Genomic DNA, 14,605 nt, shown 5'->3' with positions numbered 1-14,605 from the left:
GAAGCCCACCAGACCTCAGAGTCATCAGCCAACAACACTGTGGGGAAGACACAGTGGTCTTCTTTAGATAGCCTAAGGAGAAGGCATTCACATGCTCAGCATCCAGTTACTAGGTGCCTTCCGTGTGCCAGGCATGGTGGACACCAAGGCTGACGGGGCACAGACCCAGAGCCCACCCTCGAAAGCCCTGCCGTCTGGTGGGAGAGATGGACGGGGCAGTCCGCTATGCGCCCAGTGAAGCAAGAAGGAGTCTTGGATGACCGAGGGGAGGGACAGAAGATGCTACCCGAGGGGGTCACACAAGCCACTCTGGGCAGGCAGCCCTTCGGCCAGTGTAAACAGCAAGCATTGTGAAGCTGTGGTCAGGGCTGCAGGGAACAGGGGCGGAGGAGGTATGGGGGGCGGAGGGCACAGGAGACGGTGGTGTGGGGATCAGTTATGGGCTCGGTGCTAAGGAAGGGCGTGAAGACAAAGAGGAACGCTTAGCTGGGTATCCTGCGGGGCGAACTTGGTGAAGAAGCCGGCAGGGAGGAACAGAACCAGGGGAGGGAGTGAAATCCAGGGCTTCGAATGCCCACAGGACACGGGGAGCCGTCCTTCAATGAGCGGGGCGGGGGGTGAACTCCAACGCCCGTGGAGACCACCCAGGAGCGTGAGTGAGTGAGGCTGGCTGGGGGTACAGTGGGGACACAGCACAGCCCTGGCCCCAGTCAGGGCCGAACCACAGGACACACACACACGCAGCGGTACCGACGTACCAACAATGGGACTCCCCACACTGCTTTGCAGTCATCTGTCGTGAAGCCTCATCCGTGCGTGACCTCTGGGAGCTTGGGGCTATGTCTTCTTTTTACTGAGCTTGAGGACCTAACCTTACAACACAAAGACCTGCTCTGCTCATGAAGCAACGGACCGATGGGTAGAGATCAGCAACAGAGTTCGCCAGAGGAAGAAACATCTAGCAGTTAGAGCCACCCAGGGTCTCCCAGGTGGCTCAGTAGATAAAGAATCCGCCTGCGGTGCAGCAAATGAGGAGACCTGGGTTCGATCCCAGGGTCGGGAAGATCCCCTGGAGGAGGGCATGGCAACCCACTCCAGTATTCTTGCCTGGAGAACCCCCAGGGACAGAGGAGCCTGGCGGGCTACAGTCCATGGGGTCACAAAGGGTAGGTCACGACTGAAGTGACTGAGCGCGCACACAAGCCACGCCATCCCGTGAGGGAGGGGTGGCTTTAGAGACACGTTTCTCAGCAGGGTTTCGAGGGGCTTCACACAGCAATCATGATGCCCTGGGAAAAACTGAACCACACAGAGCAGCAGCGGGTGGGGTGGGGCGTCCAATCAGACAAGCCCTGCATCTCTCAACTCTGAGACCCTCCCGACAGGGCAACGGAGCTGCAGGAGAAAGAGGGTGAAGGATCAGGGAGACCCAGCCCTGCTGGAATCCGAGACAAGTTAACCCCGCAGGCTCTGTGGACAGGCTTACAAGTATCTGTAAGACACTTACTGCGTGTGGCTCAGAAAGGCCAGGCGCACCTTGGGCCTGACCCCACGCCCACGTCTCCAGTTCCTCTGCCTGTTTGCTCGTGACGACCCTCTCCTCCATCTGACGAAGTACTCATGTCAAGTACTGCTCTCCTGAAACAGAATCTCTCTCTAACACCAAGTTCAACAATGATCCCCTCGTACTTAATAAACCATTCTCTTTGTAAGCTTTTTCTTTTCCCCCTTGTTCTCCTATTTCCAATTTTTCTCAAGGTTCATCTTCAAAGAAAACATCATTTCCACACAAAAGAAAGAAATATTTACTTGGAAATTATCCCAGCACTGCAGAAGGTATTTGTTCTTTACTGGCCACAGTTCATTCAAAAGATATGTGCAGAATGCCAGGCCCTGTTCTAAGCATTTGGGACAGTGCATGGTATAAGACAGAGACCCTTGCCTCCCGGAGTTTATGTGCTGGTGGGAAAAGACAGACAATACAGCTAAAACATAATAAGTCAATTACAAAGAAGGTAATTTAAACATTTCTCATTTTACCTGTGCCCAGTGAAAGAGCACAAGCATTTGCAAGATAAACAAGTCTGATTTCTTTTTTTTAAAAGAGAACTGCTTGGGCCTCCCTGGTGGCCCAGTGGTAAAGAATCCGCCTGCCAGTGCAGGAGACACGGGTTCGATCCCTGATCCCTGAAGATCCCACGTGCCTCACAGTGACTAAACTTGTGCTCCACAACTACTGAGCCTGTGCTCTGCCACTAGAGAAGCCCCTGGGATGAAGAGTCCAGGCCCTGCAACCAGACAGTAGCCCCCACTCGCAGCAGCTAGAGAAAGCCCTCGCAGCAATGAAGACCCTGCACAGCCAAAAGGCTCTAACAAGGGTGCTTTTCAGAACACAAGGCGCTTGGGTGACACGGCCTCATCTGTCAGACTTCGCATCGCGCCGCGACACCGACCGAATCCAGTCGTGACCCTCACTGCACTAGGATGTGCTTTTCAAACGTTTTTTTTTTCTTAGCAGCAGGACATTTTGCGTGAGTTCTTTAAGCAATTTCAATATACCTAATAAAAAGGCGTGGCTTCTCTGGTTACAGTGGGTGGGGTCCAGACCAGCCCCCTAACCACCACCTGGTACTCCCAGCCCTCCAATCCTCAGCCACAGGTGCCTCCAAGAGCCCTGGAAACAGCTTTAAAAGGAGTGGATGTGGACGTTGGAGGGACAGTGTCCGATACCACCTGCAGCACCGTCACCGCTCTGAGCCACCGTTGTTGAGTTGTGGAGTGTATGAGCTACACTCCAGCCTCTGCCTTCCAGCTGGACCAGTTCAGAACTCTCTGAATCCAGGGTCCGAATCCACAAAGTGAGTGGCTGTGAGGCTCAGGTCTGGGAAGGTCGCAGAGCCCTCTGTCACGTGGGGAGTCATGCTGTCGCCCCCTGGCGCCACGTCTGGGGTGGTGACGTCATGCCTGAAGACACACTTGTAAGGCTCAGGACTGGGCTGGGACCACAGCTTCCAGGGGGTCCTGTCGGGTCTGTGTGAACAGGACAGGCGCAGGGAGGGCTGCACCCCCAGCCCGGCATGTTCCATGGAGTCGCTGACATTAGGGAAAGACAATGTTTAATTTCTTGACATCTGTGCATCATTGTTCTTCAACCCCAGCACACTGACCTAATTCTTTATATTTCATCTCCTTTTGAGAAGATGGCATTTAAAAACCACTGATGCCGCAGCATGGAAGCAGAAGTTCCCAGGAGTTCCCAGGGGGGTGCAGAGACCCCACTCTTATGACATTGCCCAGGGTCTTCGCATGTAGGGAGGCATCAGACGGAGGCAGCACAGCTTCAGGAGCAGAGACTGGGCATGGGCCCCATCTGAAGGGTAATGAGCAAAAAATCCAGGGTCCCCGTGTTCCACAAAGTTCCCGCTTGTCCCTCCAGGCCGACCCTCATCTTCTTCCACCAGCTCCTGGAGGCTGACCTGTAATGGGTCACACGGGGGCTCCATTCTCCTGGCTTCCCACAGGGTTTGGCCAGTCGAGTCACCAGCAGCCGGGAGGGAGGGAGGTTTGGGGGAGAGTGGATGAGTTAGTTCTGGTCACACAGTGAGTTTGGTAGGGTGTAGGGTTCCAAGGAGCTGTTATCCACCTGGGTGGGGGTCTACAAGTGGGCCTTTTGTGGGTGAGGGCACAAGTGGGTGATCACAAGGGGCTGGGATGGAACAGAGGCGTGCATACGCACACACATACACACACACATCCTCCCTTAACTTGGATGAGCCTGTCTGACTTTACTAAGAAAAACGAAGCTCATCTGATACAAAAGCTCTCAACTAAGTTCCTTTGATCTCAGAATCTCCCTGCTCTTCACTCAGCAGCCCCTCCTGTCCTAGAGGAGCTTCTCTCAGAGGGATGTTACTCTACTTGCCAAACCCCATACTCTCAGCGGGTCGGGGGTGGGGATCTATGTCTGTGTTCACCCTCTAACTCCCTCTGGGAACCTCTCAGGGTCCCCGACACGTAATAGCATCCAGGCAAGGCGAGCTGACCTGGTAGTGGACCCATGAAGAGTTAACGGTACAGGCGGTCATACATCTGTAGAAATCAGTTCATGCGCACTCATTTATAATTAACAACAGCGCTAATATTCTAAAGTACCTATTCCAAATTGCCCCAGAACTAATTAAATCTCAGAACGCCCCAGAGAGTCAAGTGTTATCAGCCACATTAATAAAAAAAGCCCAGAACAGTTGTCAGAACAGCAGACTGGTAAGGGATTATACTCTGGGTCTCTGCCACCAATTCATTCCAGGCTGCTAATGCAGCAGTTTAAGGAACTTATTAGCCCACGATTATTCTATCAAACCTGCTGAATATGCATCCCTCTTGCCTTCCGTCTTGCCCTCGGGCTTTCTCGCGTCTTCCTGTCTCTCTGGCTCCAAGGGGAGGCCAGGTGAGCACAGGCTCTGAGCACCGTGTCCCCACAGAGGGGTCTGCACAGAGGGGTCTGCACAGAGGGATCCCCACAGAGGGGCCACGACGACTGTGAGCACACGCAGAGCACCAGGCAGCCCGCCTCCTCCTGACCCCGTTCTCGCCACACTCACCGCAGTGAACCAGCCCGCCTTCCTCACCGCACCTGCAGGCTTTTTCAGGAACCATCAGGAGGGAAATGTTGTCCCAGCCCTGCCCCCGACGGCAGCCCTGGACGGGGCGTTCACAGCCCCTGTCTCCAGGTATCCTTCCAGGATGTTCCCGCCGCAGTGTGGTCCTGCCATTCCCCGCCCCTGCACCGGGCTGACTCCCACATCATCCTGTATCTATTTGGTCCTCGTCCCCCGGGGCTCAGCTGCTCTAGGGAACAGACTCGTCTTACTCGCTTTGATCCCCAAAGTCTGGCTCAGGGCCCAGCTGCCACAGCACAAGTCCCGTAAGGTGGAAACAGAGAGGAGAGGGCTGGCCTCCGGGAGGACCTCCCGAGCCCTAGGCTCCAGCTGGCTCCTCGGCAGCTGGGAAGCACCAGGCGCGGCAGCAAGTCCAGCTTTAAAGGCTGCTGGGCTCTGGGCCTCAGGCCCTTCCCTGCAGCACTTCTCAGCAGTCAGGCTGTGATGGTCAGATAAACTCCTTTTCAAAACAAGGGTCATAACGCATCGCTGCCACTCGTCTGGAGAGCCGTCACTTGGAGCAAAGGCCCGCTGTGTTACCGGCTCCAGCCCCCCACCCCCCGACCCCATCACGTCCCTCCAGGCGGGACGCAGGCAGCCCCGGAACCGCTGACAGCTAGATGCAATGGGGCTGCCTCCTGCCCAGCCCCCAGCTGGTCTGCAAGACGCTGGACAGGAAGGGCCTCCTCTTAGAGTCCCAGCATAGGACTTCCCTGTTGATCCAGTGGTTCAAATTCCAAGCTTCCAATGCAGGGGGCATGGGTTCTATCCCTGGTTGGGGGACTGAGATCCCACATGGCATGGTCAAAAACATTTTAAAATATAAGTCCCAACTGAAAGTCCTGCTTGGTGGGATTTAGGTAGTTCCTCTTATCTCCTGTTCCCCAACTCCCCTCCATGAAAAAAGGGTCGTGAGTGCCCTCTGGTTCCCCAAGAGTCACGCAAGGTTGCAGCAGACAGCACGGGTGCACAGGGCCAGCTCTGTGTCCCAGGTCTCATGTTGAGACACTCAGTGACCAAAGGGCCTGAGGGTTTAATACAGGTGACTTTGGGTCAGGACGGGGGGAGGATCGCATCGGAAGACGGCTGGACAGCCGTGACAAAAACTGAAGCTCGGAAATCAAAGGGACCAGGGTTCATGTAATTACAACCTGGCCCTCAGGCAGCCTCCTCCGTCTGGCAGAGCCTGTTTCTTCATCTAACGAGGAGGGGACAGCCCCACCCCAACTCCCAGCATGGGGTGAGAGCGGATGCTCAGTGCCCTGATGGCAGCTGGCACTGGTGCGCTCAGGGGAAGACGAGGCAGCATCACCACTGGGGTCCCGCGGACCTGGGCCTGGGATTCTGCGGACCTACGGGAAGCTCTGGACCCACTTGCCTCTGGAATCCTGGAAGCAGGTAAGCAAACGCCTGCCAGACTTCGCAGCCTGCCTCACACCCAGTCAGCTCACCCAGGGCCTGTCGGGGCTCCCAGGGACTCAAGGCTGTGGATCTCACACTCCATTCCTTCCCTAGGCAACTCTGACGATGGAGCCCAGTATCATGTACCTGAATTTTATTCCAAGTCTCAGACGCTACTGCAGAGAGAATGGTCACGTGCAGGTGATTTTCTTCAGGGAAAGCTTACCAGGGCTGCCTGCACTGAGGCGCCGTGCCAGTCTCAAGGATGAAAAGGAGCTGAGGGGCTGCCTTAGAGGGTGGAGGATGGTTTTTTTGAGAAGAGACAGCTCCATGGGACAAGTGGGGGTTAGAAAGCAGACAGTGTCCCATGATAAGCGGGTGATCTCTCCATGATGGGGAGAGAAGGCTCAGCAGGCAGGTGGCATGTCACCATTGCAGGTGACGTCATTCTGTGAAGGGCAAGCTTATGGGAAGCAAGTCCAGAAGCGGAGTGGCCAGTCCACCGTGCAGAGTCCACAGGAGAGATGAGAAGGCCAGACCAGGGGCAGGGAGGATGGCCAGAGAGGAGACTGCAGGCAGAGTCGTGGGAAGCAGGGCACCAGGCCGAGGCGGCCAGCAGGCTGGGGGTGAGCAGGAGGAGGACTCCAGGACGACTCAGATTCTAGCTCCGAGGACGGCACAGCACCAGCAAAGGAGGGAGGAGTGCGGAGCAGGTCAGGCGACATGGTGGAGGCCCCAGGCTCGCTGCTGCTGACGGTCCAGCCACCACACGGGCTCCCGCTCAGCTTCTGACTCTGCGGGCACTTCTCTTCTTCCTTCCACCCTGGTCCTCCCATCTCAGGCTCCTGCTGCCATTCTTTTCACCTGTATCTGACGCCTGCCTGTGACAGTTACTTGACCCACAAGAACGGCAGTGGAGATGCAAAGCAGAATCAAAGAAACATTTAGCGGGCAAAGTCCAGCAAGTGGCTGGACGTGACAGGTGAGGGAGAAACTTCTGGATGAAACACCTGGATGGGGTGGCCAGTCACCAGGACAGAGGCTGTGTGTGGGGGTGGGGGAGAACGTTTATATGGAGCCTCTGGGACCCCAGACCAAGACACAGGCCTTGAGCTCAGGACAGGGTTGGGGCAAGGAGGACACGTGCCAGTCCCCAGACCACAGCTGTGGGCGAATCCATGGAAATGGCAGGAGTCATGCGGTTGCCACTAGTGACAGCCACCCAACATGTCCAGTCCTCGCCCACCCCAGGCACAGCGAGGGTCGCACTGCACAGCCCCTTGAAGTTGGGTGGGACCGTGAGGTCAGTTCTGGCCAATGAACTGCATGGGCAGGAATGACGGAGGCCACTTCTGGGCCGACTGTAAGCCTCGGGCCCTCCTCCCCACCGCCCAGTGACCAGACATGCTCAGGGTGGTGGCCGCTCTCCCCACCTGATCCCTGGGTTAGCAGAGCCTCCTGAGGGTCTGCAGCAGAATGAGAAGGAAAGCCGGATCTGTGAGCCCACTGCAATGGGGGAGGCTGGTTGAAGGATGTAACCTGGAACACACCAGCAGCACCCGCCATACTGAAGGGCTTAACAGCAGGACCCGACCTCACAGGGCAGCTGGAGAGATGGGAGCAGAGTGGGGCAAGCGGAGGCGGCAGGGGGGCGGGGGGGTGTCACAGAAGGGTGATACTAACTGTCCCCAAGTCCCACATTTCTAAGCATGCCTCGGACCACGTACAGCTGGAGGCCGCTGCACTCTGCATATCCCTGATGAGCAGAGGTGAAGCGAGGGTTCACAAAGCAGCAAGAGGAAACAGACCATCCCATTCCACATCTTTCCATGGAGAAAAGGTCACGCTCAGAGGACTGACACCGCTCTGTCTTTCCACCTGCAGACTTCCAAACCCGACTCCTGCAAAGCAGTTTTCAGCCTACACATCTACTGATCAAGTCAGCACTTTTGCTAACACAAAGATAGTAGAAGACGCCTGAAATACTGTTGTGCGAAATCCTCACGAAGATTGCAGGTGCATCTTAGGTAAGGTCTTAGAATAAATGCCTTGTCTTCTTTAGGGAGGATTTAACAAGTATAAAGCAAACTTTTGCAGCTCTCCTTGCATAAAATGACCCCAGAAATAACAAGCTTAGAAAGGTTCAGAAGTCACTTTTATAAACTTGACACATTGATTTCTGTAGGCTGTAAAATGTTTTTCAAAAATACCAGCTGTTCCACATAATGGCATTAGGCAAAAAAAAAAAAACTCTTTTCCTGGCTTCTTTTACTATTCAGATGCAGAATGAAATAAATAAATGTTGAATACATAACAAAATTGTTATTTTAATTTGCTATGGTTCAGTGTAGGGAAAAAGCTTATTTTGTTTTTTTCTAATTGTTTCAACAAGCCAAAGAGTCAAGGTCAACTGTTTGAAATGTCACGGAACTGCTCTTTACCGAGCATACATTAAAACAATTATGCAAGAATTTTCCAAATTGTAATATTGTGTTTGGCAAACTGAGGAACGTGAAGCAATCATCACAGGTATGTCAGCTGCTAGGCGGCAGGGCGTTAGGTCATTTCTGTATATTTTAGAGGCTTCAGCAGTGGCCAGAAAGGGAAAAACACCAGGAGCTTCCACCTTTCCATTTGGTATTTGGTAAATTAGAGTCCACTTAGGTCATTCAAATCAATGGACTACGAGGCCATTTTCTATGCAGCTCAGCACCGGAGGAAGCTGATAATCGTATTAGGAAGGACGATGCCTGTCTGCCGCTGCTGAAGAGACTGCCTAATTAATTACAGAACAGAAAATAAAGGTGGGGACTGCACAGGGTGGAACTTGCCTTTCACATGAGGTTAGAGAAAAAGCTGAGAGTGGTACACTGAAATGGACAAAATCAACAACCACAAAGAAGAAAAAATGTTGGTTTTAAGGTGCGAACGGTAGAGCTGGGCCGTCTGCAGGCGAGAAGCGGGGAGTCAAAGGGTGGCATGCAGCCCACCTCCAGGGAGCCGTGCGACTCTTAGAGAACCGTCACTCTGCACTCCAACTTCCCCAAGTATGAAATTATGGAACAGGTTTGAAAGGGCGGGTTTCTAAGCCAATCTTAAAAGATCACACATAGTGTGACTTGGCTGGTGTAACATTCTCGACATGACAGAATCACAGGGTCAGAGATCAGTGGCTGTGGGGTGGGGGTGACCGTGAAGTGGAACACGGGGAGCCCTCATGGTGACGGGCAGTCCTGCCTCCTGACTGCCGTGGTGGCTATACAACCCTACACGTGTGATGAACGGTGATGAGTGATGAGCTACACAAACGGTATCTCACTGTCGGGGCTCCTGATCCTGACACCGTGCTATAGCTCCGCAAGACAGCACCACTGGGGAGAACAGGGTAAAGGGTCTGAGACCTCTCTGCACCATCTTTGCAACTCCCTGTTATCCCACTAATTGTTTTTAAAATATGAAGTTTTTTACTTTTTCAAGGGTTGACTTGGAATCAGACCCTTCTTCTCTGTGGACCCTATGATTTGAAATAGTTTATCTGTAAACTGCACTTAATGAAGAACATCCTTTTGCCCATATTTACTCATCAAATATGTGTGACTGCCTTACTTCACAACCGTCACAAAAATACAATTTCCAGAGGGATCAAAAATACAGATGAAGAATGAAACCATACAAATAACAGAGGAGTATATAGAAGGTTGTTTTTATTCTTTGGGGTATATAGGTAAGTGTCCTAAGCTACGCTAAGAAGGCCATGAAATCTGACAGTAGTGGCAAATGCCGATATTTAAAACTTCAGTAAAATGCAAAAGGAAAGAAAAAGCAATTCTGCACATAAAGAGACAAATGACAAAACTGGAAAATACCTTCAGAATATATGGCAATCCAAAAGTGTAGTCAGTAAAGAACATGAGCAAGGAATGCCCCAAATTACACACAGGACAAAAACCTGAATATCTGCAGCGAGATCGTCCACTAGTGACCAGGCAGATAAAATTCACAGAACATTTTGGAATGAACAGTCCAGTGGCATTTAGAGCATCCATAGTGTTATGTAATCACCACCTTTATCTAGATACAAAATCTTTCCTATCATTTAAAATAAAACTCAATAAACAGTTTCTCCCCATCCTCCCCTCTCCTCCGACCCCTGGCAATTACCAACTGTCCTCTGTCTCTATGGATATCTGTTCTGAATATACATGGAATCATACGATATGTGACCTAAAAGATGCCCTATTAGTCTGGGAATTACATTACTAGATATTTACCTAAGATAACGAAGGCACAAGTACAAAATATAATAATAATAGAATAAAATTGTAGGCTCAGGACTATACACCTGAGTAGTTTTGTTGCTTTCTGTTTTTTAATCAGGGAGAAAAATTTTAAACAGTATTCAATGTCGATCAACTGGAGACCAATGAAGGAAAACTTAAGGCCCACACACACAGTGAAAGGCTGTGCAGCCTTTAAAAATAACAAAAATCTCCATTTACTGACTCTTTCGTCAGAAAGCAGAGCATCGCAATCAGCAGCACAGACCCTGCAGCCGGACCGTGTGAGCTCAGAGCACAGCTCTGGCCCTGACGGGCTGTGTGACGCTGGCAGACTCCTGATGGCTCTGCCTCAGCTCCCTGTCTATGAAGTGGGCATGACAATAGTGTCTACAGGGCCGCTGTGAGAAGGATATGAGCGAAGAGGGGTACAAGTACTGAGAACAACATCTGCAACACAGGGAGTGCGGCAAACAGCTTGTGGAAGGAAAAATACCTGACATGGAAAATTTATCCGCTCCATGAACTGCATGAAAAAAGAACACAGAACATTATGCATGACCTCAGTTACTGAAAAATGGACGTGAACATACACAGAATGCAGATCTCTCTTCACTCTTATATACAGTGTAATAGAAATTACACCTAGGCAGTGAAACTGTGCACTATTTTTACTTTCTTCTTAGTATTTTTTATATCTTTACAGGTATTAAAAAAGAAAAAAATGATAACACCCAATTGGTACTTTTGGACACCTGGAACCTCAACTGGCCTGTGCTTTCTAGGAGGGAAACTGGCAAAATGTAATACACTTTCTGGCCCAGTAGTTCTACTTTCAGGAATTGATCCTATAAAAATAACATACATGTATATACACATATACAAACGCACACATGTACATAAGGGAATATTTATTCAAGTAATATTTATCACAGAAAAAAAAAAAAAACAAGGAAACAACCTAACTTTCATTAGATGCGCCATTGTTCGTCAGCACAAACAATGGAAAACGTATCATAGTGCACGGAAAAATGATGCCACAGTGCTCCAGGAAAGACTCTCTCCGCGAAACCTCTGAATACCCAGGTGAAGAGCCTGCACTCTGCTGTGTGGGGGAGACACCAGAGTGGGTCTCAGGAAGAAACACCGGGGGCAGCACAGCCTGGGGGGGCGGGAGGGGAGGGTACCCCCATGGACAGGACTGAGCCTCTCAGTTACTCCTAGGCCTGGGAGGAGGGAGCCGGAATGTCCGGCGTCGCCAAAGAGGGAAATTCCCCGATCTCTAACCATGGCCGTGCAGAAAGCCCAGGGGTCTCCCAGAGGGGGCTGACAGGACAAGCCAGCCATGGGGAGGCACCGAATCAGAACAGATTCTCAACCGGGGCTAGAGCTGGCCCCTTGGACTACGCTGTGACGACCACTAAGGGTCAGTGCAGGAAACGCGGGGGCGGGGTGCACGTGTGCACGTGTGAGACACACTCAGAGGGCCACGGAGGTTGGGGGGGACTCGGTGAGGTGACAGGACGGGGAGCCCCTCCATGACCATATCCCATAGGAACAAGCGCGCTGGGGACCGGTGCCTTGGGTACAGTGCCGTGAGCTCCTGCCCCTCCCTCCCCGGGCCATCTCACTGCTGAATTTCTGCGTGTCTGCCAGAGCACCTGAGGCTCTGAAGCAAGACACTGCTTCCCCAAAAACCACTGGGCTCCCGCCTCCACTTCCCACACGGCGGGCACTCACACTCTGTCTTAGGACGGCTGCCACCCCACTGCCTCATCTCGCCTGAATCCTTGTCTGTTATTTGCAACAGCCCCTGCAGCCTAGTAAGAGTTCATGTGAAAAAAAAAAAGAGTTCATGTGGTCACCCTGAGAGCAGTTCTTTAAAGGAAAGAGCACTTTATGGGTTCTACAACTGGCACAGGTGTTGGCAATGAGCCTTGGCCACCAACTCGATGTCTGATGAATCTTAGGTGGTGCGTGTGACCATGCTAAGTCACTTCAGTCGTTTCCAACTCTCTGCGACCCCACAGACTGTAGCCCACCAGGCTCCTCTATCCACTGGATTCTCCAGGCAAGAATACTGGAGTGGGTTGCCATGTCTTCCTCCAGGAAATCCTCCTGACCCAGGGATCGAACCCAAGTCTCCTGCCTTGGCAGACTTCTTTACCCCTAGCGCCACCTGGGGGGCCCATTAGGTGGTGCATTCCCTCAATAATGTGCTCAGTTCAGTTCAGTTCAGTCACTCACTCTTTGCAACCCCATGGACTGCAGCACACCAAGCCTCCCTGTCCATCACCAACTCCCGGAGCTTGCTCAAACTCATGTCCATCGAGTTGGTGATGACATCCAACCATCTCATCCTCTCTTGTCCCCTTCTCCCACCGTCAATCTTTTGCAGCATTAACGTGCTAGAATTTTACAAACCAAGAGCCTTGCTTCACTGTTGGGAGGTGCTTCTAGGACTGAAGAACTGGGGTTCAGACTCAGACAGTCTGGGTTCAAAGGCCAGGAGGATCGCTTTCTAACTGAAAGACGCTGGGTAAACTGCTTCGTTCCTTAGTGTCTAAGCGCTCTTACCTGTGACACAGGAAGGGCAGCAGTGGCACTGCGCCCCCAGGGCTGAGAAGAACAGTGACAGCTAGCATGCTCGGGGGCGTTTGGAACAGCAGGTGCTCTTCTAAGCACTGTAGAAAGTCCTGTCTCACTGAATCCTCCAAGCAACCAAATTAGCTAGGGCTGTTTCCATTCCCATTTTACAGAGGAGGAAAATAGAGCAGGACAAAGTTAGTAAGTACTGGAGCTGCGATTCAAATCCAGGCAGCCAAAGTCCAAAGCCCACACCTTGAACCAGAGCCCACGTGACGTGAGTGTGTGCTCAGTCGCTCAGGAGTGTCCTGCTCTTTGCGACTCCATGGACAGTAGCCCGCTAGGCTCCTTTGTCCATGAGATTCTCCAGGCATGAATACTGGAGTGGGTTGCCATTTCCTACTCTAGAGGTAAAATACTTAGCCTGGCACAAAACAGTAAGACCTTTCTACCTTCTTAGACATACTTTGAAAACTTCGAAACTGGTTGCAAGGATCAAACAAGGACAACAGAGCCCACGGCAGAGGCCCTTGCTGTTTCTCTCCTCCTAGACAGGTGTCTGGGAGACTGTCTCGCTCACGAGCACGCTCTCTTCAGCCTCTCAGAAGCCGCTTCAGAGCCAAAGCCTTGCCGAGCTCTCACCTGAAGGCAGCACCTGGTATCCTGTATGTTCTTCAAGAGCACTGGCCACTCACAGGGGCTCGAGACTCACAGGGGCAAGAGTCAAGGTCGCTTATAGGGGCTCGAGCATCCTAACCTCGGCCTTTCTGCTCACTGGGCCCGACAACACAGCTCCAGAGCAAGAGAAGCCCCCCACCGCAATGAGAAGCCCCCCTGCACCCCAACTAGAGAGTAGCCCCTGCGCTCCACAGCTAGAGAAAAGCCCGCGCAGCAATGCAGACCCAGCACGGCCATAATTAAAGGAGCAAATAAAATTAGTTTTAAAATCTTTAAAAAAAAAAAAAAGTTCAAATTAGACAGCTGGTTTAAAAAGAGGGGGTGCGCTCTTACCTGCGTCCCCCTCCGCCTCGCCCAGGTTCAGCACGATGATGCAGATGTGCTTGCGGAGCTGGCGCGGGTTGGAGAACTTGCGGCAGCACTTGCTGCACTCCAGGCTGCCCCCGTCCTCGGGGGCCCGCGCGCCGTCCGCACCGGGCAGGGCGCTGCGCTCCGCCAGCTCCTCCTCGGGGCTGGGCTTCTTCGTGGACCCCTTGGGCCTGCCTCTCTTCCTCTTCATGACCGAAAACTCTGCGGAGGAAAACCAGAGGGCACTGTGGGGTCACAGAAGGCGACAGGGTGGGCCATGCGCTCGGTTTCCAAGCGCGGAAACATGTCTGTTTCCACGGGGAGCTCACATGGCACAGAATCCACCTGCAGTGCAGGAGGCCTAGTTTCCACCCCCTCGTGGGAAAGATCCCCTGGAGCAGGGGATGGCTACCCACCAGCCCAGCACTCTTGCCTGGAGAATTCCACGGATAGGGATGCTTGGCCAGGCTACAGTCCATGGGGTCGCCGAGAGTTGGACAGGACTGAGCACCTAACACTTTCGCTTCCCACATTTTATTAAAAAAAGGGAAAGCTTGAAGCAGTTCCAGAAATGAGCAGCTGCAATCAATCATTTAGTGCTAACATCTCTGCACCTCTGTGCTATTATACAGTCAATTCTGTAATCATGTGATTTAC

The 14,605-nt window shown here is 52.4% G+C and overlaps 1 protein-coding gene across 2 annotated transcripts in view; it reads right to left on the bottom strand.

Annotated features, from left to right (window-relative positions):
* ZFAT (zinc finger and AT-hook domain containing) overlaps positions 1-14,605 on the bottom strand; it is a 156,584-nt gene that overhangs the window by 101,769 nt on the left and 40,210 nt on the right. The window contains exon 3 of one of the 2 annotated variants that reach the window (XM_027972875.3): positions 13,934-14,170. The exons of the other annotated variant lie outside the window; for it this stretch is intronic. Within the exon in view, the coding sequence (XP_027828676.2) occupies positions 13,934-14,170 (237 nt within the window). The remainder of the gene's footprint in view (positions 1-13,933; positions 14,171-14,605) is intronic. 2 annotated transcript variants of the gene reach the window in all.

Source organism: Ovis aries, chromosome 9 (assembly GCF_016772045.2).
Source record: "Ovis aries strain OAR_USU_Benz2616 breed Rambouillet chromosome 9, ARS-UI_Ramb_v3.0, whole genome shotgun sequence".
Taxonomy (NCBI): Eukaryota; Metazoa; Chordata; class Mammalia; order Artiodactyla; family Bovidae; genus Ovis; species Ovis aries.
This window is presented reverse-complemented; position numbering and strand designations above follow the sequence as displayed.